The following is a 25985-nucleotide window of genomic DNA, read 5'->3' as shown; positions in this document are numbered from 1 at the left end:
CTCATGCGGTCTGCTTCTCTAAATTGAAAACCCACACACCTCTCAAACGCTGCTGCTGCTACGTGCTGCAATGGATGTCTGCTTTATTTGAATCACATGCTCAATGCACTTTCATACAGTTTGGATAATGTTTTCATTAACGGAACGGAAAGAAATCCCCCTCCAAGTTGGCTTTATTCGTTTTTCGGATTCAGCTATACGCTGTCGGTTATTTTCTTGGATTACGAAACGGATCAACGGTAATCTTATTTCCTGGACGTTGTATATATTGTATAGAGACTGATTTGAATCGGAATAATTTGTAGATCTGATAAGGTATCTGACTAGAGTTGAAACTTCATTTGTTGCTAACAAACTATGACAACTTATTTTACCGACCTACCTACCAAATCAATCACTGTATTATCAAATGTGTATACTTCAACAGTCGTTTATCCCAAAATTCATGAGTTTAACGAATTCAGAGAATATTCAGCAAGGAACCCGATCGATCAAAACCGACATAATTTATTCACGATACTGCAGATAACATAAAATATTTCACATAAATTGTCTTGTCATGCTGAATACAAAAATAAGGTAATATCGTATTAGTAGTTAAGTACATTTCATACTTCATTACAATATTAATTAATCAATATAATCACTTATTGTGTTATTTTTTCGAACAGTATGACTTCCAACGAACATACAGCGTCGTTGAAATTGTTTATTATCAACTAGCATAAGGGTGAAGAAAATAGTGCCAATCACGTGTCATCTGCATCAGATAAAACATTCTTTCGTAAAGGGAAAAATCCTTGACAGTCGAAGGCGTGAATCACATCTAGTTTTGAATAAGGTAGAACGTATCTGTTCACTTCAGAGATTTCCGAACGCCCTGCAGAGTCTGTCAAGAATATCAATATTTCCGTCAGATAGTTTCGCACTGCCGCGAAGCCAGGCCACAGAACCCAGAAGGCAAACATTGACGGTTGCTCTTCCCCCTGACACTCTTGCGCAATGATCTCTCCTCCCGTTCCAGTCAGTATCCCGCTCTCCTTGTAGCCTTATTTTATTTCAACGGTGTGCCGGGTTGTATAGGTAAGTCTAGTGTATACGTAACCCGAACACAAATTCCCCGGGGAATCTCCCCTTCGTCCCAATCCTCTCAATTCCACCCCCGCAGGGTAGAAAAATATCGTACCCTCCGATCACTCAACCCTTTTTCTCCCCCTCTTCTTGCCGACATATCGCCGGATGCTTTTTGCCGCAGCTTTCGCGTCCGTCATCTTTTTAGTCGCCGATGACCATCGCCTTACACCTGAACTCATTTCTCAACTCTCCGTCGCTCTCAGACGCGCCGCGAGATATCCTCGAAGGAAAACCACGCTGTCGCGTGATACAGCGCGGTACTCCAACTTCCGGGGCTGACGTTAACTGACTCCGCTAACTGGCGTGAGCTTTGAAACTTGGATTCTCTGACAAACGTACCCAAACGTTTGCGCAGAATGTTCAGTGACGTGCGGCTTCCAGGCTTCCGTAATGGAACGAATTCTGCACGCCTTGCAAAGTTGCACAATTGCGTTTGTCACGCGAAACTGACAATCAGTCGAAAACTACCCTCAAGATCACAGCGCACAGTCGGAATCCTTGGCTTTGGTTCCTCTAAACTCAACGAGCCATTTTCTTCTCTCCCCTCCCCCGTCCCCCCAAAGCTGAACCGAATCTATTACCTACCCCCCAACTGATAGAATACCGGTCAATTCTTGTTCCAGGTCCTGTTATTCCCAGAGGAGGGTTGGGCGAGGAGTGCGAGCAGTTCCTACTGGACCCTGACGCCGTTCTGGTGGAGCAGAAGCCGCTGCAAGGTGGTCGAGGTGGCTGGAACGAGGAGGTAATAGACTTTCGAGTCAATTTTTCACCCCCGAATCGATGATTGGCGGGACGATAACTCTGACGCCGGTGTTTCCCCGAGAATATAAGTTGGAAAAGTTCCCCCTGTACATATTTTTCGATCTATTTTCTTTCTCGTTTCTTCGCTCGCGAATCGAAGAAGGGCGCGTTGCGCGCCTTAACAATTTTACGATTTCAATATCTGTCGGCATGGCACGGCGCTATCGATGCGTGGGGGATGAACGATTGGCACTCCCCGTATACTCCTCCTCGCCCCCCGGTCTCGGACACGATGGAAATATCCTGGCACAATACGTCGTGGCTTGCCGTCCGGAAGGGTCATATACAATGTTTATGGGCACTTCACCGTCAATATTCGGGTCATAAATTACGTTCGATTCGACACAAAGATCGCGACTCAATTCTGAAGCCGAGACCAAGAATACACCGAGTTTCTACTTGCGAGGAAATTAATGCACGCCGCGAAGCGGAATATCGCTAATTATTTATACATAGAGTTCTGATCATTGCTGCAAAACCCCTCCTCACCTTGATTATTCATCGAGCGAAATCCCTCCACGCGATGTTCAATTCTGGGCACGCAGTGCCAATTCAAAGACGCGAGGTTCCCTTGACTGTTTCGATGCTACGTGCTCTCCTCATTATATCTGCCCAGCTATGGAATCGTACCGTATACCTCCACCTCCCTGTTTCATCGTCTTGGCTTGCGCCAGTACACCGCGTAATTCTCACGGAAGCGTCGCTTCCAATGGCGTTGTCGCTGGCTCCCTTCGATTCCCTTTGTCCTCTTTCCTCTGATGTCTTCATCGCCTCACCCTCCGGACTTCCGTCCTTCTGCTACCTTTAATATCCACTCGATCAATGGAAACCAGTATGGATAATTTTTCTTTGCGATCGTTTGTTCCTTCCTCCCGGAAGTATCTTTCATATCTTGATTTTAACCTCTATTTCGAAAAGTACCGTAGTACGGAGCCGGATATTGCGTGTCGACACCGCAGTTCCACATCACGGTTAATGAAACTGTAAGAGGTGCAGGTGTACAGAGTTTCAATCAAGTGTCTATGGTGCTTTATTTTTTTTAAACTTCACTTTTACATGTGGAAGAAAAATGGTTTTAACGTATTGTCGTAAGTCTGAAATTGTTGATTCTAGATTTTCTCTTCATCGAAAGTATTGCAAATTGATTATTTTACTTCGTTCTTGTGATATTAGATTCGAGTGACAAAAAATTTTGCTCATTGCGAGTGGCCTTTGTAATGGAAACCTTGACAAAAAAAACTCGCGAAAACATACCAAGTCTTATATTGATCCTCTTCCTTCACACGACTCGTCTATATAACACACGTGAGTTGGAAAACTGGAGCAGTATGAAGTTAGCGAGGTTCTTCTTGGCACAGGTTTCAACGCAAAAGAAGGAAACCGTTCACTTTTGACATGGTAATTTTTGATCTCGAATTTTGGCTAGCTGCCGTTCGAGGATACGAGGGCATTGCAATTCCTACGGTACCGGGATGAATTCTTTGTCTTTGGCGGTCTGGTCGGTCTAAATATCATCCGGACGGTTTCATCTCCATCCCTGTTTCTCCCGGGAGATGAGGATTGAGTTAATTCACTCACCGCGTAGCTACAGAGCTAGAGCTGCAGTTCTCTCGGAAACTAGAACTGGAGATACTCGTCCCATTGCCTTGCCGTAATCTCCTTCTGTTCCTCCATGTCATACCCACGTTTCACGACTTTGCAGGCACCAGCAGTCTACACTCCGGTTTGCTACCAAACTGCGATACGATCTTTCCTGGCTTCGGTAGTTCTTTTTCATGTTAATGGACTGTATTCGAAGTACAGCGTGCCGATGTGTAACGTGTACGTGAAAAACGATCTCTTTTATAAATCATCACTCATCCCCAGATTTCTCATGTACGAACAACATTCTTCGTGGTTTTTTTTTTCTTGTCATTGATTGACCCTCACAGCTGAGGAGTCATGGGATTAAACTACCGAATTTTCATAAATCTCATGCAATTCGCGTCTCTCTAAAGTCGTAACGATTCTAGAACTGTTGCTGAGCGCATGAGGCGTGAACCGCAGGTTTGCAGGTGGGTACGGAGTTGTTTATGGACTTGGTACGTACGTACATGTCGGAGTTACCCTCCGGAGGGTGGTTTGCCTGGCACCAGACACCACGGCTTATGTAATGTCGACGGTTTCCCGCTACCTCTTCACCAAGGGATTCGAATAAAAGCCTCGGGTTCTGGGACCCGGGTTCAAGTCGACCGCAGATGCCATGAATTGCTCAGAAATATCCACGATAGTTCGACGCTGGCTAGCCGTTGGCAGCTTTCGCCGTACTACACTAGCCTTCCGCTTCTTGACCGCAGATTCACAACCCCCACATACTCGTCGGGGGACAACGATATTTTTGATGTTTCACACCGGTGAAATAACTCCTCGTATTTTTCATCCTCGAGGAAAAGGTTAGAATAACATGGGGTCGTATGGTACTTCTTTTTTTACGGTTCATATTGTGCTGTCCTGTCGCACAGATTCTGCACCATGATAGGGATCCATGGTTTCGGTAGGTTTTGGAGCAATGCAACATTTGATGTTGTCTGACTCGTTTGTTTCGGTGTGCAGAGCTCAAATCGTCAGATAGAATCAAAGCCGTTCCCAAAGGGATTGAATGGAGGATTTTAAGTAATTTTCCTGTCTCTGAGAATATCTTCGGTACATAAATTATACTTTTACGTATAATCTACGTGATGTGTGTGGAATACATTTTCGAGAGAGTAAAAACACTCGCGGGATGGAAGCTTAATTTTAACGACGCAGGGTATAACAACATCGGTACTTCGAAATTCCCATGAAAGGAAGTCCGGTGAAAGCATGCTGCAGGATAGAGCCATTATATCCGCTCCCTTTACGAGCTTGACGAATACTTTGTTCGACATAAAATCATCCGGTAGCAATAAATGGAGTAAATAGCTTGGAAAAACGAAAAAAACAAACGAATCAACGTTTTTCCAAAACTTCCTCCACCCGGAGTTTCCCGAACGCTCGAGATTCAAAAGTTTGCAAGCTCAAAGAAGCGTACAGCTCGCTTTTCACTCAAACATTCCCAACTTAATCCGCGCCATTACTCAAATACCCTTAAAAACCCAATGCTACACAACATACGTTGAAAAGGAGGCTCCAAGTTTTATCTCGTGGCTCTGATTCCTGATGCGCGTCGAAGGATTTTAGAAACGAGGGTCATACGTTCAGTGCCTTTGTTCCATTTCGTTTGCGTCCAAACAGCCCAGCTACGTATAGGCTGGAATTTCGATAAAAGTCGAGCGCTTGATCCCGCGTACTCCACGGAATCTCCTATCGTTTACACTTTTAACAATCTCCATTGATCTCGAGGGTAGCTATCCGCCCTCCATGCCCTTGTCCTTCGAACTCAGAGTCTGATCCACCGCGTTTGGTCCTCGGTGCTTAGCCTAAATCCACAGGCTCTTTGAACCGGCGTTTAGTTACAGAAGTAGGCGGTGCTTTACGGTGAGACTCGTCAATTTCAAACCAAAGATATCCGGGGAAAAAGACGGCAGAAAATGCGCATCGGGAGCTTTCACCGGGATCTCCTAGCTCGGTAAGGTCGTCAGCTCCGAGCTTGCTTCTCGAGTTCGTTCGGCGTGATCCCTGTAATCTCTCTAGGTTTTCGGGTCCCCGGTTTCATCACGTAACTTTTCGAGTTTCGGATCAAACAGCTGGAAATATCCCGAGTCGATTAGATGCCAGATAATCCGAGAAGTTCCCAGTCAAACTTTGACGCGAATTTTCGTCACCGGAGTTCCAATTTCGAACGTCTTTCCTAACTCTCGTCTATGCCTGCTTTATCCCTCTGGTAGAGAGACTCTGGGTAACGATTTATCTAGGATACCGTACGCTGGATTTTGCTGGCATAAGACCCTCGAGGCTGTGACAAGCGGAGGGTGTGCGATGCGCAAACAAGTACGTCTCTCGGTATCAGCTTGTCTTCACAGCCGGATTGGGAACACAAACGAGCATATCAACTTCGCTAGAGTTGTTCGCTGACGAGGAAAACTTCTAATGTTGCGATGATTTTGTTTCCGAAACGATCTCCTCGTCATTTCGTAAAAGAGACAGAGAGCGAAAAGCACAATGTGAATCTGACAGATGAGCTTTCCATGAATTTAACCATCGCGATGAAATATTTGTGCAAACACCGTGATTGTCGCTACTTCGACTAGTGACTTTTCGAAAAGCTATCTAATTAACCCTGCGAGGTATTTGTTCAAAATGAATGACACTTCAACGTCCCTCGAACGCCAATGAACCCTCCTCAATCCACGTTGAGATTCGTCGGACGATTTAAAGATGCTGTTATCTTCGTTTGAATAATAAAACTTTTTCCTCGGTTGGTTAGTTATTAACTTTGTTAGTCAGTTAGAATGAAATTTTTCCGACGGTATTCTTTCCTCCCTTCAACCAACCCGTTATTGTAGCAATGGCTGCGCGATCTTATAACGAAGTTCCAGACCAAGAGGGGGATGGAATCAGTCGGACGTTTTGACGATGGAAAGGATCTGTTTCAAACTCGGTATGAAGATAATTTCCGGAAGATTTTCTTATTCCGCTCGGCATTACATTATAAACCTGACTACGGCGAATACCCCGGTAATCACTTTTTCTCCCTGCCTCAACTTCTGCGGTAAACAAACTCTGCCCGTCGTCCCCTTTAACAAATCTCCGTAATTTCTGTTCCAGATACAGCACACAGGCAAAAATGGTCGACACTGGCACTGGGACGCTTTACATCATCGGGTCCTTCAAAAGGATGACGACGGATCCAGATTTCAAGGTAAATTCCCCATCGCTAATGTCGAGTCATTCCGTGTGAAGAATTTAACTCGATGCCGCCGATTTGATCGTTTCTTTCTATTTCTGTGTAAGAGAAATAAAAACGCTTATTTCCTTAATTGGTCCTCATATCATGGCTTCAAATTTCAGATGAGTCTGAATTCTTGAAAAATATTATAAAAAAAATTCAAAACGCGCCCTCCTCCGAACTTTTGTATCTTTAGTTTTTACTCCATTCAAAGAATTGAACTGCGTCGGTGAAATGACGTTTCTCATCGCTGCTGACCGTAACGAACATTAGGTGAAAATGCATTTCCAAGTACTTGTAAATTAAGAACCGGGGATGTGAAAATTTGTAAATTAGCGTCTTTCCGATTTTTAGCCTATTTTTCACGAATCTAGTATTACCATATTACGTCGAAATACGCGTCTTTTTTCTCTTCCACAGAAATTGTTGAAAAAAAGTCAAGACACTTTTGAAAACATGGCGTCGTTCAAAAATTAACGAACTCATTGATCGGCATGGGGTGAAAAATGAAGTAAACGATACTAATTTTACAACATGCGTGGAAAAATATATATGCGAAAAATGTATGAGCACATATTATGCTCGTTTTCCGCAAATTACGTGATTCTTATTACGTACATCAGATAAATGAGGAATACATTTCAGATACAGCCTCACACATGATTAAACGAACATGACTACACATTCGCACGTATACATCGCATTCTTATTCAAAACGTTGTTATCGGCATATTTGCTGTCAATCCTTCCCGTTTCCGAGCAGCTCTACCTAACGTCGAACGTCTCCTCGAGCGACTTCAACATGGGGTACAGCATGACCGGGACCCTGGAGAGGGGCTGCAAGAAAACGAACTCCTTCCAGATGACGCACTTCGCTGTGATCCGTCGACGGGACTACGAGAAGGCCTACGAGGAGCCGAACCACCCCACCTAGTGTCCGGAGACACCCACATCGTCGGAGTGTGGGGACTACGAGCGATATACGTAAGAATTATAAGGTGTGCCCCCGACGAGCTGTGACAGTCGAGTATTGAGGAGATGCAAATCAGTCAGTTGTGTCATTGCGTATCCGCGCACAGGCCTGAAGCTTTCTCATTCTTCGACCTGGGCTTATTGATCGACGGATGGAGGATTTCTGCTCAGGTGGGTGTTGATTAAGGAATTATAGTCCGCGCTATGATTTGGCTGAGTGTTTGGCGTTTTTTGGCTGCGGTTAAACACGCTGATATAACGTGTACACGGTATGCGTTGCGCGTGTAGTTGACGTTACCGCATAGAACGGTGGCATGACGATTTTTTAGCAGATATCATACTCAATGAAACAAAATGAAAACTTGAATCAAAACTGTAGAGCAGACTTTGAATGAAAATCAAAAAGGGCTTAAGGGAATTATAACTCGATCACTCGTTGAGGAAAGGGAAATTCACGTTCGGTCGAAAGCTCTTTATTCATCGACGACGATGAAAGAGGTTTTTTTGACTCTCGTTTAATTGTTGTCGTTTTAATTTGCGTTGTTTTTCTTTTTCCAACCGTCAAGCGTGCGTCGTAAATCGCGAGTTACGACGATACCTACCGTCTGTGAAAACCTAACGAGTATTTCGTATATACATATGTGTGCGCATAGGTATGCATTGAAACCGTGGGGGCACCCCGACGAAACAGTAAACGTCCAGATATTTTAAGATTTAGGTTAAACTTTTACCGTCGCCTGATTAAGTGCGAGAAAGAAAGAAAGAAAGAATGAAGGAGAAAGGGTGAACGGATCGATTGAAACGTGATAATGTAAATGAGGAATTAGCGATTAACCAAAGCGATCCGATCGATATACATATGTAACCTTACCAAAGTATTAACGAGTAAGTTTAGTCTCATCGCGAATGCCTGCAGCGTTGAATGAATGCAAGGGCGCGAGTTCCTTTCGAGTGCTTGAGTCAAGGCTTAGATTATAAGTAATACTCTTAATTATACGGTAACATATTGAAAACTAATAACGAATTCTTCAATTTAAACTTTCGATTATATTGTATGTTTTCGTTGCTGCAGACGTTTCGTTTTTTAGCGCCTAATTGGTCAGTTGATTAAACTGATGTATGAAATTATAACAGCGAAAAATCTTACGCGCGATTATTAGAAACATACTATATATATATATATATATATCTTGTACTATGCAATGATACATATGTCTATTATATACTCGACACGTAAGTAAGCACATATTTATGAATAGCATATAAATATGTGAGATTAAAATTTTGCGCCCCTTTTTTCGATGAATTCTTTTTTCGTAATGTTCATAAAAATAACGTCGTCCGTTACTATAATTATACACAAATATAAACGATGCTGACAGTTCTACGTGATAGTTATTTTTGCTAACAGACAACGCTTTCATTATAATATATTATATATATATATGTGTGTACATATACGTTGTGTATGGTAATTGCTCGGATCCGAATCAAAATGCGAAATTATATGCTCAATGGTCGGTATAATTATCATTTGCCAAAGAGGCCCTGATACAGTTGACCGATTAAAGGGTTGGTCTTTGGTTTCGACCTTTACTGTAGTTTGTACAGCCGTAGAATTCTGCGATTATGATCGTTGTCAAAATATACTTGTCATGTAATAATACGCATTTCCTTCCTTGCTCAGCAAATATGCATGGTATTATTATAAATATAAGTCAAGCCAAACAAAGCCAAAGAAAAATCGAAGAGTTGAAAAAACTGTACGAATCAAAGAAATCAGTGCAATACTGCATACGTGAAGGAATTTTGACGAATTAGAAAAATACAGATTTTGCCACGTTGGTAGTATTTTTCGTAAAACGGAAATGAACGAATCACGAGCTTACGTAGAGTGAATTAATAGTTATGGAAAAGAAGTTTTTGTTGGAATAAAACCATTTTTACAAACATTAAGAAAAATTGCATTTCCTGTGAATCAATTCAACAAAAAAAAAAAAAGATCTAAGACTAACATGCTTGTCCCAAAATCTTAGTATGACTGTTTTCGTAAAACCAACATCAATGGCCGATGATCAATAAACGAATCCGATTTGCCGAAATTATAAACCTGCACATCCATCATTGCAGGTTCGTTTTGTTAGTCCGAAAAATTAACCGCTTGCATGCAGAAAATAAACTAACAACGTGCTGCTAAATCCGTGTTTTTCCTCCATGTTTTTCTCTTCTATTGAAAGCTTTGAATTAGGATTAAACCACGTCCAGCTGCTGAATACGTGTGTACAAGGGTGTGTCAAAACAGCCGTGTTTTTTTTTCCTCTTGGAAACAGATTCAAAAGTTTCATTCGGGTAAAAAAATACGCCTGTTAAAATTTGAGCTCTTAATATTGATTTAATATTAACACGGGAAAAATTTTTTTTGTTTCTGCTGATTTTTGTAACTAGCTAAAGATGCGTTGTACAGGAAATTCACAGAAACATTTTTGTAGGGAATTGAACGTTCTACAAAAAAGGTCTCTCATCATTTTATGACGAATCAACTGTTTCAAAAGTTGTTCGAGGTCGAAATATATTTAAGGTTCTTTAAAAAAAGAAACAGAAGGAGTAAAAACCATTTTCCCGTGTAATTCTTACGGAAAATATAAAAGTGTAACGAGCGACCTCTTAATATTAAATCAATATTAAGAGCTCAAATTTTGACAGACGTATTTTTATACCTAAATGAAATTTTTTAAACTGTTGAAAAAAAAATATATATTTTTTCCGATACATCCTAGAGCGTCCTCACAGCGGAGATAAAAAAAAATGTCAATTCATCTCCTGCGTCTTGAGTGTCTGTGAAAAAAAAGGCTAGAAAAAAAAATACCAGAACAAGGAACATGCAAAACGAGTTCGTATATCAACGGTGCAGATGCAGATTCGTTCGCGATTCTCACGACATACTTTGACGAAGGTGTGAGAAAGTTCGGCAATACCATGTTCGAAAACTGTTTTAAGAAGAAAACGGGAGTCTGGACCGTTCTTCTAGCATTTTATAACTCTTCTACATCGATCTGCATGTCGTAGGGAAAAGTTTTTCTGACGTCGATGATATACCTTCAAGCCGCGAATGGTCTCGTATTTCTATATTCTATAACTGTGTGTAGCTGTATATTATAATAATAAAAGTATTTTTATCAACTAAAATTTATCTGAGTAATTAGCGCGGTACAGGGTTTCGCTGGACGTCTTTTTCAAACGGCGTTCTTCTTAGCTGCGGAAACAGCAGACGCGTTTGGTCCATAAAATGATGATTTCGATGTCGCAGCCGAGTTGTTTGTTGCGTGTAAATAAACGCATCGTCGCCAAAAATTCCTGTCTAACAAACGGGGGGAAAAGTGACATTGGCATGCTTGTAAATAGTTGTAAAAAAATTAAATTCAACTAAACGATTATTGATCTTCAATTTTCTCATCGATGTTAAATGCAGCAGGTACATATACATATATATGAAATATATTATGGTGTTACAGAAAAAAACCGATTTACGATTTTACACCGTCGCACCCCTTGAAAAATTTGTGCAGGTTAAAAGAAATATTCTCTCAAAAGGTGAGCGTTCTACGTTATGTGGAAGATCGCACTCGGTTGATTTTTAAATTTTTTAAGGAACACGTTGTAGCACTTCAATTATTATTTCCTCTCCGACATTTATATTCAACCCAAAGATCACGATCCATAACACAACGATATATCATCCGGTAATCTTATCCTCCTAAATTAAAAGTTCACATTAAGTTACAACTATTTTATGAGATTGAATTAATAGTGAAAAAGTCGTCAAATACAATTCTCAAACATCAACTAGAGACTTGATATTCCAAGTGCGGGTCTTCTTTGTTACGTGAATTGATGTTATGATTGATGAAAGCAATAAAAAAAAGAAAAATTATTCACGATACTTCATAAACATAAAATAATGTATAAAAGTGAAAAATCAACCGAGCGCGTTCTTCCACATAACGTAGAACGCTCATCCTTCGACAGAATCTTTCTTTTAACCCAAGCAAACTTTTTAGGGGGTGACATGGTGGAACATCGCAAATTATTTGTTTCTGAAACACCCTAATATAATCTATACATACGGATTATACCTACCAGCTCGTTTGTACACTGCATTCTTATTACATGTATGTACACTTATAATCAACTTATAGTTACGTTCTCACTTACTTATCCTATACTTAGGTATCTCACTCTGATAAAACTCACTAATTAGACTAAGTAAACTGTCCTAGTCAACACGAGTCGTAGAATAGACTAACGATTAGTATACCCGCCGGACGTCTAGTTAATTAGTTTATCCACTCTGGATTGGGTTCGTATAGCGTTAGAGCTATAGTACCTACGTCTGTCCAAAGCCATGTGTTTAGAGCACGGAAGCGTTTTAGAAATTTCTACGCTCCATCCATTATAACGGATTTCCAGTTGCAGTCAGTTTGTTTTATTGGACCCGAAACGCATACCCCGGGGTGTTATATTTTTGGAGAACTCGCGTATCTCGGTAAAATTTTTCCACACTCAACGCAATTCGATTCTAAAATCACTCACGAGTAGAAAATAATATTCTACGTATAGATATTTGTCTTTTTTTTCGCGACGAATCGAGTTTTAAACATTAATTTCAACACGAACGAAATATTTCTTTGAGATATTTCACTCCGAATGGAAATGTGACGTTTCGTACAATTCGCAGGCTAATTTTTTATTTATTTTATTTTGATTTTGCTTAGGAATCTTTCGTATACGAATAAGGAAATTTCTAGTCGCTGTTTACCACGACTAATATATCGTTGTGGGATAACTGTGTATTGAACTCGGTTTACTATAAAACTACTGTGCGTTGTGTAGCCCCTAGAACGATTTATAAGTGAAGTTCACGTCCGATATCACGGTCCCTCCTAACTATGTAGTAGTAGCCTAGACCCAAAAATGCACGCTCAAATTTTTTTCTCACCTTCATATCTAATAGATAGATTTTTATTCAATTTTTTTTTTTTTTTTTTTTGTAGAACATGCGAATTGAGCCTTTTTTTTTAACAGCTGCATACGGGTCTGTTAGTTCTTCATATTGTATCATGCGTCGCTTCTGTACCTTTCGTCCTCTGTCCAAATTTCCGAACAAATACCTAGTGGTCAAAGGAGAGAGAGAAAGTAGCAACAGGATAATGAAGAAAGACCCGAGTTACATAAGAGATTCTCCACGCTGCATCGATTGAAGTCTATATATATATATATATATTCGGAACTATGCGGCCCTCTGCTAACAAACAGACTAAAACCACCGTGGAATTCGGAGTTTGGAAAAGTTGGCGTAGTTATTCGGCAGGACATTTTGCAGGACTAAATTCTCGATCAAAGGAGCAAAAAGTATACGTAATTAGAAAATAGTTCGATTCCGTTTTCGCTGATCATAGATTTGATAGATAATATTAGGTTTTTTGCCTGAATAATCGCACGGTTTCTTTCTTGTATATTAGACAAGTTGTAGAATTAAAGGACGAGTCAAAGACGTTGGAAGCGGCGCTGTATATTATAATTACTCTCTTCGAGGTAAATTCTCTAGGGTATTGTTTAGTCCGTAGAATCCATAGCGAGCTGAACCAGTTAATGTCGTCTTTCTGGATTAAATACCTATGCAAAATACCTATGTAGATGTTACACGTTGAATAGTCGATGCGCAGATACTGCAAATCAAGTAGTTCAACTTCTGTAATAAATTGTGAATTTAAAAGTTGAATTTTTTTCACCTATTACGCAATTTTAAGGATATTTTTTTTTCTTTTCCTTTTTTTTTTTTTTTTTGAGGTGACAAATAACATTTAACCGGCAATTTTAATATGATCATGAAATCGAATCGGCATACATGCAGTATTTGTGCAACGGTTCAACAACCACTTTGGCTGATCACTGCCGGAACAATGCGCAGTTGTTGCTCGATTTTCTTAACTATCAAAGAATTGAACGTGCAAGAAAGAAGAAGAAACGAATGTTCGTGAAATCGTGGAGTCGAGCCTCGCGAAGTGAGCAGAGAAAGGAAAGGCAATTTAGCGAGCGTATAATTGTTGATAAGAGGATTGTATTTTTTACAATCGTTGACTGCAGCTGCGTATTATTGTCGGCTGTCGGCTGAAGTGTAATTAATGTGGTAGTTATTTAGTGCGTAGATATCATCGAACTTAAAATATACACTTACGCCAACATTAACTATATTATTATACTGGTCTTAAAATACGAATTGAAGATTCGTATTCAAAGCAATGGCTGTGATCCCATATACTAATCATATTTAAAAACAATTGGAAAAAAGAAGAAAAAAAAAAAAACGGTTCAATTGTATCTGACATTGTACGTACGTAGGTTATCGCATTATATTATATTATATTATATTATATACATACATACATAATAATATATATATTGTAGCAAGAAATTGATATTTTCAAGACGGTTAAGCGTTTATATTTAATTTTCAAACTCACCATATGAATATGTATTATAATACGTAAATATATTCATTGTGCGGTTAGCTGAAGTGCAATGTATCTGACGCTATAAACGAGACGCTCAATTAATAATCAATGTATTATATTCAATCCTTGTTGTTATTCTCGATTCAATAAATTTATGATTCTTAACGCTGATATCTGAATTGCCCGTAGAACGTGAAGAAAAAACATCCACGTAATTTGTTTGAAATCAGTTGATAAGCTCGAGCAATTATCTCAACTCAGAATTGTGGTACATACGATATAATAACACCTGATCAATTTATTGAAATCAGCTGTAATCAAGGATTATAAACCATTTGCGTTGTTTTCTGCGAAGGCAGGTGAAATACCGACGGGTTGCACAAATTGTGCAGATATTGATGTATAATTACTTACATACGCCTCTAATTCTCGATACGAATGTATTGCATATACGCGGGGTGTTTAAAATCAAATCGTCATTAAAAAGCGAAAATTTATTTTTTCCCAGTTGGCCTCACTTATGATTGTAAAGTGTTCGTTTCGTCGAGATATAGTTTTCAAACGCTCTGACATCACACGGCGCTTAACCATCGACCAATAAGATACCCAAGGGATTCGTCGAATTTCTTACTTTGCGTTAACGTCTCTGTATATATAATCACCGAAATTGATACGCTGAATGACGAATGGAATGATAATAAGACGGTTATGAATGCAGGCAGTACGCGATGTATTGAATGGACGATGTATCGAACACGATAAGTTTACATTGTATTCTCACCACAGTCCTGTCTAAGTCAATTCATTTTGTATCTATACTTAATCAATGTATCTATTGTCATAATTTATGCCAAATAAATGTTACATTTACGCAACCTCCGGCCCTTTGTTCATAGTTGTTAGCCTCCCACCACCAACCCTTCTACGCCAACGTCGAGCTTCAATTCCAGAAAAGGTACGTAGATCTGAAACCTAAGGTAAAGTCAATTCAAAGCCAATTCAACCACAAAAATAACGGAATTATTACGCCTCAACTCAACTGGTCACTTCTTATAGGTTTAGAAAATTTATCCAAACTTTATTCTCTTAAGTTTTTGAACAAGATCGAAGAGGAAGTGTTTCGACCCTCACTACTGTCAGTCGTGTCATGAAGGTGTGGTCAACACCTGCTGCTGCCGTTATTTGCACGCAAGCACGAGTTATACTTGAGGAAACCACGCCGTGGTTGGAATCAGAACCAGACATGAACTATATTGCGTGGTGGTGTAATCCACGGACCTGGAAAATTTCCTTTCCGAAGTAAACTCCACATCCTGACACCAAATCGCGAGCATCTCTCGCTTCTATAGCGTATCAAGTGAGTCTGTATTCGAGTTTCAATCACCCAACTTTGGGACTTTAGTGGTGCTAATTCCGCTAATTCTAAAAGTTCACTGAAAATTGAGCTAAAAAATGGGTGTCATTAAATTATCAAATATTAGAATGTTATCAACATAATTATAAGGATGTTCACTTATTACAAAGTTATGTATTCTATTTAATTGTCATTCTAGGATTTTACGTCGTTAGTTGTTTATTTTCTTTAAGTTTCTGTACCAGGCCACGAACAGGTAACTTTGATTATCTCTGTGTGATTCATTTAACGATTCTGAGATTACTATGTAAATCATTTTAGTTGAATAAATAATAAATAAATAATTGCGATCCAGTGAAAGCATTTTTGTAATCGAGAAAGAATTCAGTGCTACAAATTAATTACTCTGTGAAGATTATTGTATTGCGAAGTAAACACAGTGGGACAGAACGTCTTGTTGACAAACGAGCAGATCGATTGGTCGTACAGGGCTAATACTATTTACAATACTGTCAGTCCATTTCAAAACATAATCGAAGTCAAGTTACCGGTTACACTGTAATCAAGTGTTGAGAACGTCAGTCCATCAGCGAACGCTGCGCGATAAACACTTGTCAAGATCTCTCGGACGTTTGAACGGTTACAGATCTGGCGATATTAGTGTTGAAACAAGTTCGGAGTACTGTTTACATTTTGCGAAGCTTGTTGGATGAAAATTCGGACAAAAATTGATAAGAAAAACCGACGGTGAGGGTTTCGAAAATTGACAATTAAACAAAAAGATTCGTGGTTATAATTCTAGTTTGAAAAGTTTTATAGTTGTGTGAGTTCTCCCTCATTTCACGGACGATGGCATTTGCTCGTTCTATTTCACAAGGAAGCTCGTTACCATTCACCGAAAAGGAAAAAAAGGAGTTCAAGGTAAAGTTGAGTTTCTAGGTATACGTATTTCACGTAATTTGAAAGTTCGTCGACGAGCTTGAGAAAAAAAGACGGTTAATGAGAGAAAATTATTGCATCGTACCTGCAGTTATGTTGGTTAATTACCAGTTATGTGTGGGAAATATGTTCAATACACGGTAGCCAGCTAGAATATAAATTTCAATTTTGTTGCCCTTCAGTTTGGAAACTTGAGAATTTTTATCAAGATTCAATGTGCTGGAGAACCGAGTGTGAAAATTAAAGTTGAACAGAGTGGGCGGATTTTGCGAGTTCGCAAAGCTGCGAGATTCCCTCGAACGAGAGCGAGAAGATTGAATGAATTAAAAATCGGTCATTTTGAATTGGCAGGAGATGAAATGAATGAATTTTTTCAGTGACATCTAAACTTGTGATAATTACTCTTATAATGTTTACCATGTATCAGCATACAAGTTTCGTAAATTTTTCAAACGATTTTAAGCCTCTTTCGTAGATACAGGTAAATGTGGATATCTATTTTCAATATTTTCAAATCTCGAGAGCTTGTGTCCCTGCGTATACTTATTCTGTCATTTTTATACCCCAGCTGTAGATAATGTCTTTATCGATATCGGCCAATAAGCCGTTCCTCTATCAAGTATTACTCGTTGTAATTCTGAGCTATCAAAGTCGAGTCTTCTAATATCCGACGATGCGATTTGTTATTGCTAATACAAAAACGATTTTTTATTTTTTTTCACTCAAATTTGAAATATCTTCGGGCCGCGGGTTTCGATAATTTTTCTAAAATTTCAAGCAATCGTCACTTCGATTTTTTCGGTTGATTCGACATTTTCGCCGTGTAGTTTCAAATTATTACACATCTTCTGCAGGTTGGTTTACAACAAATTATAGTTTCCTTCGTCGTTCCATCGCTATTCCAAAAATCAAGAATTCTTGTTAATCTCTAACTGCACCGATTAATCTAAACCACATTGTTCACTTCAAAGCTTGTGCAGGTTTATCGTTTCTCACACGAAATTATCAACGAGTCGTTTGTAGTACCTATGTTTTATTGGCGATACGTGTTTCTAGATAAAAGTCAGAAACAAGACTATTTTTACAGTAATACTGGTTGACGCAGAAACTTTATTCATTCTGTGACATGCGAAAGCTCTTGTATATTTTTTATCTACGACGACTAGTAGATCGGAAAGAGGAGGGGGGGGGGGGGGGGGGGGGCTAAACGTTTTATTCCACCTTTTGTAAGAATACCACATTCAGACTGAAACCAGATTCTTCGCATGTAGTTGAACTGGCAGACTTGTTCATGATTCCCACGGTGAGCGACACTGCGAACCTGAATCGAATTACGTAATTACTTGTCGATATATAAACTCCAAAGATTCATTCACATTTCCAGCTCTCTACAGTCGTAGGTACAAGCCCCGTTTATAGCTTGAACCGGAAAGCTCGAACCTTGCTGAGCAGTAATAATCGCGTTACGTTCCGTATCCGGAGCTTTCGTTATTCCCGACAAATAGCGCAAGTGTACCGGAATTGACGACGAGCGGGTCGATGTGAAACAATCGTCGTGAAGTTACGAGTGACTCTCGAGTCGCGTGGCACTCGAGATTGTCACGACTTTGAAGCGCATATTTGGGTAAAAGTATTACGGATATATGATGTTACATTGTATATACGTCGATAATGTTACGCCGCGTTACTCGGCGGTGCGTAAAGGAGGCTGCTGCGCTACGCGGGGTTAAAAATACGCTAAATCAGTGATTCAATGTGCAATACCTGAAACATAAATCTGAAAGCATTTACATAACCACCGTGCGGTAAATTCGACCCAGCCGCTTTGCATACAAAGGCCTTCTCGCCCCCTCCCCCCTCCGCCCCCGTCCTTCCTCTTCACCCCAATGTTCGCTACTATTTTCAACCCCCGACCCCGACCCGCGATTCGAATCCTCGACCTTATATGCCGCCGAAAACTTCACCGTGTCACGTACAACATCCCACATTATCCACCTGCAGCTACGGTTTGCCAATCAAAGAACAGAGTAGAGTAGAGTAGGGTTTATTACAGCCATCGGAAATATCCTCTAAGGCGGCGCAGGGCAAGTAAATACAAAAGAATAATAATATTAGGGAACACGTACAATAGTTAATACGGATAATTGCTAATTACGGGGAAAGGCGGGAGTGTACGTCAGGTGATACATGGGTAATAAAGTTTAGACAGTGAGTTAGTTAAACGTCAACGTATGTGTGAGTATGGCGGAAATAATAATATTAAAGTAATAATGTAGAGATACTAAGACGAATAATCGGCTGAGTACATATAATTGGATAGTATAAATTTTCAAATCTAGGGTATTTTGTTTTGTGATGTATTAAAGAAGCCATCTTACCATATACACTGCATTATTGTGATCACTTTTTTTTATAATCTGCGCGTTATAATGGATTGCTCGAAGTTAACGATCTTTGCATAAAATTTGTGAGTAAGATAATCATGTTCGAGTAAAAAGATATTTCCAGCTGAAAGTCTGTAAAAAACTGAAAAAAAAATGTTCACAAAATCGTCCCGGAAACCGATAGTGTTGTATTGAAATTGAAAAATATTTTCTAGACATGGGTGAAAATTTTTTAACCAAGCATCTCGAACAAAAAATCAGTTATCATTAGTTTTAGATTGCTCAAAATTCACTGGTTTCTCAATAGCAAATCCTTATTTTTAATCGAAAATGATAATTAGCGTTTTTTTTTTTTTCATGAATAAATTTCTCCAAATAGTAAATTTGGTGCACGGAATCATTACAGATTTTTGAATTGAGAACAAATGACTTGTTACGTAATACTTTAAATTTATTGAACATTCATTTCTAAACCTAACCCATCAGAACTGGATAAAGAATTCGAATATGGTATAAAAAAAAAAATATATATAACAATAAAGTGATTAGAATGAACTAAACTTTTTTCATTAAAATTTCATGTTTTTAATTTTGTTTCGTGCTAAAGTAAAATATTTTTTCTCATGAAAGATGGAGATTGAGCTTTAGTTTCACTGTATCATCTTTAATTTGATTACGCATCTATTGAATTTATGATTTTACCCAACTCCAAACTTGATATATCCATACGGTTATACTTTTGTAAATGCACGAATACTCGGCAGTTGAAAAAGGATTTGTTATATTTTCATCAACAGTCTGGAATCACGATAAATTTATTTGTCAAATAGTTGAACGAGTAGAGATAATTGGAGCACATTGAGGAACTCATAATTTCACGATATAGATAACAAATCCAATAATACAGCGTCCAGTGTTAATTGTTCAAATTGAGCACGAAACGGTATTGCATTCGGTTTATTGAAAATATAATCAGTAACCTCTGCTCTTGAAACTGTATGTTCGGTCAAGTGCAGAAAAATTTTGACGAATCGCATTTATTTACTATCCAAAACGTGTTCGTGACCTTATTCAATTAAATACATACTTCCAAAAGTTTTTTGGCACACGGTATTAATAGTTTGAGTTTACTTTCTAAAAACGCACTTTTATTCTCCACCTCACTGGATGATTTCTTCACCACACCCATAGACAATAATCAATGAATGAGCACTTCGTCAACCAATTTCCAGGACTTCCCTTGTATTTTCTTCTCATTCGTCGTCCCAAAGTTCTGACATGAGACCGGAAGTACCGCCTAACTCAGGCAAGATTCCCTGAGAGCGATTTAAGGAGGCTGCGTCAGGCGTATGCAGAGGATAAAGGTAAATCCCGATCTTAGCAGGCGCGAAAATCCCTGTAGGTGATAAACTCGCCCACATTTGCAGCTTTATTTTCCCTCTGTTTTACTTTTTCCAGCTTTTCTCGTTCCTCGCGATAGGCAACTAAGAAGAGCAAGGGTATAAACGAGGGGCGAGAGGGAGGAAAGGGAGGGGGTAGATTTTCCGAAAGATATTATCCGAGGCGCCAAAATTGCGGACGTGGCAGAGCTAACGTCTTCGTTCCTCGAAATTACCGTCACGATTTAACCGCACCGCCTCGGAGGCCGTATATTTTTTTCCGCGTTGATTTTCATTCGGAAATGAGGGCGGAAAGGAAACAAGACAAAACTGCGGCAGAGGTAGCCGACACATTCTTATCGTTTTCTCCGATCGCGTATATATTTGCAAGCATCACGCACGTGTGCGCGTACCTTTAAGAAAGATGTATCATTCCGCGGAGCTTCCAGACGCAATTCATCATTCGGCGTAATTTCGGTGAAAAAAAATTGATACACGAGTACAGATTGGCCGTTAAATTTCCTGTACAGAAGCAGCCACCTTCTCTGATAATATCGTCGTTAGCTCCTTAATGGGATCTCGACGGAACGCGTTGCAGCGGTTTCAGAACAGCCGTGAATTACACTCGCAAGTGGTGAAAAGGTAAACGTCGTCCGGGGTAGATAACCTCGAGAGTAAGACTCTTTGATAATTAAGTACTCGACGGGCTGAACGTCGCCTTTCGGTGTGCTCATGGTGTAGATATCTGTAACTCTGAGGACTCTCATCTTTCAAAACGTTGCTCCGCAATGATCGACGGTTCATTTTTAATTGCACTTGCCCTGTTATTAGAAACGAGCTTTTTAAGCACCCGGCGCGCAGAGGCGCCGAAGTTTCTCGACTATGATAATTCGGTTGAATTACTTTACGGTTAGTTGATTGATCGTTGTTCCCGCAGAGAGAAAGAGAGAGAGAGAGAGAGAGAGAGAGAGAGAGAGAGAGAGAGAGAGAGAGAGTGAAAGGGCGGAGAATTAGGTTGTACGAGTTGCACAACGAAACCAGAATCGTTTCAATTTATACCGGGATAATCGTTCAGGACTCGGTAAACGTAGGTTACGTGTATCATACCGATCATAACCACTGAATGGAACACGATATTTGTGGCATTGAAATTAGACGAATGGAAGGTGTATGTACAATTAGTTATTGAAATTGCGATGCTCGCAGCAGGGGTTGACAGCACAATTACTCCACGAGACGTATAATCTATACATGTGTATTAGACCCCTGGAGCGCCAACAATAGCTGCACACATCGGACGAATTATCACGACAGCTGCTTGTCACGAGCAGCGTTTACTTACAGTGTGTGTAATCTCGTCTTGTAAACAATCGCACGACAACTATTCTCGATCTTGCACAAATTAGGAAATTATCCCAGAGGCCATGAAAGCTTCGTACAATTTTAATCGCAATGATAGGTACAGGAATTAGATACAGGCTGTTTATTATTACCGCCCTCTCAGCGTAATTTTATCCTTGTATGTGATCAAGGGGACTAAATCAAGTAGATGCAGAAGTGTTTGAAAGCTTGCGTAAAATTTTGAAGGAAATTAGATAAGACCATTTCAAATTAGGAGGGAATTCAATTGTCTGGTTTGTAAAAGGATTGCGACTTGTGAACTTGACATCGTTATTTTTTACAAGTAAATGTTATTCACATACTAGTCCTGAACTTCAAAATCAAGAATTTGGATCCTCCTTTTTTAAAAAAGTTCAAGTTCTGAATTTGAAAAGTTCCGAAAGCACCTAATTCCGAATTATTTGGTGGCGAAACTAAAATTATAGAAATCATACTTTTAGGAAACCACAAATTTTCGAATGGTCAAAAGCCCGCCGGCTCAAAGTTCCAAAATGCAAGATTCCGCAAATTCAAGCTACGATAGAGCAGGATTCCAAAAAATAAAGTTTCGATAGAGTAAGATTCCGAAAATTAAAATATACTCACACAGCGTAGTTTGCTCAACGAGTGGGTGTAAAAAATCAGAAAAACCTAAAATAAGAATGACCAGGATTGATCGTACGTAAAAATATCGAAAATCCATAACAAAGAAAGATCAAAGTAACGAAATTCACGGAACTAAAAATCTTCGTTCATTCGGAATTTCAATATTTCAGATTTTTCAATTTTCTCATTTTCGCACTTTCGGAACATTGACTTGTTGTTAAGCCCTTTCGGCATTTTGTCCTTTCGGAATTTCGCCCTTTCAGATCTTATCACTTTCGGAACTGAGTGTCGGGTTTCAGATCATTGAAAACTTTAATGTTTCCTCAAAGTTTGATTTCTTTGCTTCAAGTTTCGCCGCCAAATGATTCGAAACCTGGCGTTTTCGATCCTTTTCAAATTCGGAATTTCAACCCCGCCCCGCGAAGATATGTAGTTAGCATTTCCCAGTAGCAGTTGCGTAAACCTTCAGCAAAATTTCTGGCTAAAGAAACATGCGACCGTTGACGCGATTAATACCAGTAGAAATCCATTAGTTATGGAATCAGGCTAAAAGTATCGCGTAACCATTTTACGGTCACACTTACATCCTACGTCAGCTGTACCCTGTGAATGTTTTTTTTTTCTTTGTTTTTTCTGACATCCTCTTTTTCACATTTCGATAGAATATTTTTTCACCGTCCGTAAGGGTGAGAAAGGGGAGAAAGTACAGGAAGAAAAATGTGCGGAAGGAGCGAGTCAGGAAGGCAGGAGAACCTAGAAAATTCCAAGTATAAGATTGCGCTTATCATTTTACACGGAATATTTTCTTACGCCCAAGAAAATATATGCACAGATATGTATGTACTTGGGTGCGATGAAAATTTAGAAATGAAAATCTACGGCCTTCTTTCCTTGATATTTTTTCGCAGTTCATATTGCGTTCTCGTTTTTCTTCTATTCCTCCGAAACGTCGTCTTGGACCAACCCTAATTGACGTAATTGGATTTTTTCAAATTATCATTCTAATAAGCATTTGCGTAAACATTATATAAGAGGCGAATAAAGTCTGGCGATTAGTAAGAAATTGTTTCAATGAACCAAACTGATAAAGGAAAAACGCAAAAGCTGCAACGATAGTGATCCACGAATTTTTTCCGGAAAAAATCAAGTTACTATGTTAATTTCGGAGCAATTACAACATTAGTGAATTTTTTTTTTTTTCGGAGCCAACAACATACCGTTCCATCAATTATAATGGACTTGAGCTCATTTTAATAAGCGTAAATAAATCCCGTACAAATCGCATCGGATGAATTATTTTCATAAAAGCACGATACATGCTCAATTAACGTTAATTCGCTGCACAAGATATATCTATTAACATCTTGTGTAACTTTTAAGAATAATGCTCTGTTCCGAACACATGATTCCGAATCAATTGAATTTGTTAAGTAACAAAATTCACATTCTTACGCTCGTCAACTTCTTAAAATGACCGGTAGGCCCGGGGAATTGATCGTGGAAGTTGCGAATAATCTGGAAGGCTTTGTGATCCTCGTGCTACTGCAGCGGTGTGGTCGAGTTTCGGCAAAGCATTGTCTGAGTTCTGATTAATATGCAACTCGATGTCGCGAGTCAGAGGGTGGATGAGGGTGTGCAAAGATATAAATACACGCTTGTACAAAGGTTCAAAGACAGCGCTTCAACACGTACAGAGCGCCCTGATTCGAGCACCGTCGTCTTCGCTGATAAGAACAAGATAATCAGCATGCAAGCTTCGTTCGCCGTGTATCGTGGCTCGAAATGATTGAATTTCAATAGCAGCTAATTCAATCACCTAGGCTACAGATAAGGCAGAGGATTGTCTGTCCGTTGCCTCCTCAGGATTCCAGGCACACTGCTTAGTTCCCTTCCTTTCTTCCTGCACCTTCGACCTGCAAGCTTTCGGCCCAATGGAGGTCCCGTTACGGCTTTCAGACCTTATATTCCTTTCCCACATTCTTATAGTCACTTTATACCCTCACTGAGAGAAATTTGTAGTCCCGTTTACCGCTCAGTCCTTAACTATTTTCATTTTTTATCACAATCGAAAAATATTGTTAGAGGTACAAAATGAAAATTAGTTTTCTAGCTGTTACCAGAATGTTTAGTATCCGTTATTATTCTTTCTCATTACGATCGCTGTTACTATATTTTGTCACAAACTGATTTTGCGTTGCAATTACCGAAAAAGGATCGACGATAGCGCAAAATGGTTACGTGTACCTCGTTTTTTATAATTCCAACAATATTCAAACAGTTTTTTTAACGATACCTGTTTTACTGAATTATTCTAGTTACTATGACAGATGAAATTTTTCACAGTGCTGAATCCTCTTCATCTCTAAACTACAACTACCGAGTCTCCCACATTCTTTTAACTCTTCACTCGTAGGTATCTTAGCTTTCACACGAGTCACTTCTAACTATATTTCTCCATATCAATCCAAGCGCTATCCTCAAATCAACTCCTTTACATTGATCACTGTTATAATTCAATTACTTGATCGTTAATAATAAACCAAGCATAACGTTGTAATCGCCCACCTCCCTTAAAACCGACCCCTTCCTTCTTCTATCACTTCCAGCGTTGGGAGTAGCGGCACGTAAGTGTTTAACAGCTGTGTAGGAAGCCTGAAATTGCCAAACAACACCTTGGATAGGCGTAAAGTAGTTCCGGTAGCCGCTGATCGAAGCCTACACGATGCAGACCGTAAAACCATCGAAGACCAGGAATATTAAGCGGCGCCAACTTTTCGTACGTGGGTGTCGAAAAACCAGCGGGTGACGAAGACAGTCTCACGTAGTGCCTCCTCGAGTCGCTCTCCATTACGACGCCCTGTTTATTTACAGGAAAGTGGTGAGCTCCCGGGGCGCGTCACGACGCCCGAGCTTTCTTTCCTGCACACGATACAGTAAGCTCAAAGGCTCACAAGGTTCGGCGGTCCGAGTCATCGCTTATATATACGCACACAGACGCGGCTTGTACTCGATCAGGAAAGCCACTTCGACGGGGTTGAAGTCGTCCGTCGGTCCCAGGAGGAGAGAGCTTGCGGGAGGGTTGGCCGCCGCAGACGTTGATTCGGGAGCGTAAGCCGCAGGAATAACATCAAAGCCCGACCAAAGGTAACGCAATAAAATAAGATTAGAATAATTCAGACCGCGGTGCGAATTGATTCCCTTTGTGAGGACGCCGAACTGCCTGCCGCCCTACGTAAAAGCTCCAGACAACCGGTGCGGGAAGCAGGAAGCAGGAAGCAGCCAAGAGAAGTTCCCGACTCTCTAATCAATCGTTGCGTAAATATTTTCAACCGTTTTATTCACCTTGAGTACTTCGTATCGATTTCATTCAACTTCTAACCGCAGCACAAAGCTTCGAGGATTTCAGGTCCTGCTCAAAGGCTGCAGGCACCTTCAACGCAACCGTCTATTCTGAGATCGTGGATCGGGTTGAAACTATGCCAGAAAAATATGTAACGTCGAAATCAACGTTGAGAATGGGTCAAGGACAGCTAAGCAGAACGGAAGATCAATTGTAAGTACAATGGTGTCGATCGAAAGCTATTATTTATAAAACTGTAGAATACATCATTTTACAACTCTGCGTCTGTACAGTGACTCTGAAATAACGTTGAAACTGAGTAAGCTCGACATTCTGGG

At 39.8% G+C, this 25985-nt stretch overlaps 1 protein-coding gene and 1 long non-coding RNA gene across 4 annotated transcripts in view; both read left to right on the top strand.

Moving 5' to 3' along the window:
* Positions 1-15876, top strand: part of LOC107223837 — a 53721-nt gene extending 37845 nt beyond the window's left edge. The window contains exons 3-7 of one of the 3 annotated variants that reach the window (XR_006904195.1): positions 1734-1876; positions 6661-6754; positions 7545-7924; positions 15162-15220; positions 15357-15876. Coding sequence is in view for 2 of the 3 variants with exons in the window: in XM_046739092.1 (XP_046595048.1) it covers positions 1734-1876; positions 6661-6754; positions 7545-7715 (408 nt within the window). In the remaining variant the exon portion in view is untranslated. Of the gene's footprint in view, positions 1-1733; positions 1877-6660; positions 6755-7544; positions 14127-15161; positions 15221-15356 lie in introns of those variants that run through there. The other 2 variants (XM_046739103.1, XM_046739092.1) reach the window with 2 other exon arrangements.
* A 343-nt stretch (positions 15877-16219) lies between these two features.
* Positions 16220-25854, top strand: LOC124293102. The gene is made up of 3 exons (XR_006903019.1): positions 16220-16540; positions 25179-25622; positions 25699-25854. It is a non-coding gene; the product is annotated as an uncharacterized LOC124293102 (long non-coding RNA).
* Positions 25855-25985: the final 131 nt, after the last annotated feature.

This window comes from Neodiprion lecontei, chromosome 1 (assembly GCF_021901455.1).
Source record: "Neodiprion lecontei isolate iyNeoLeco1 chromosome 1, iyNeoLeco1.1, whole genome shotgun sequence".
NCBI lineage: Eukaryota > Metazoa > Arthropoda > Insecta > Hymenoptera > Diprionidae > Neodiprion > Neodiprion lecontei.
Note: the sequence above shows the minus strand (reverse complement) of the source record. Positions and strands in the feature narration are given on the sequence as shown.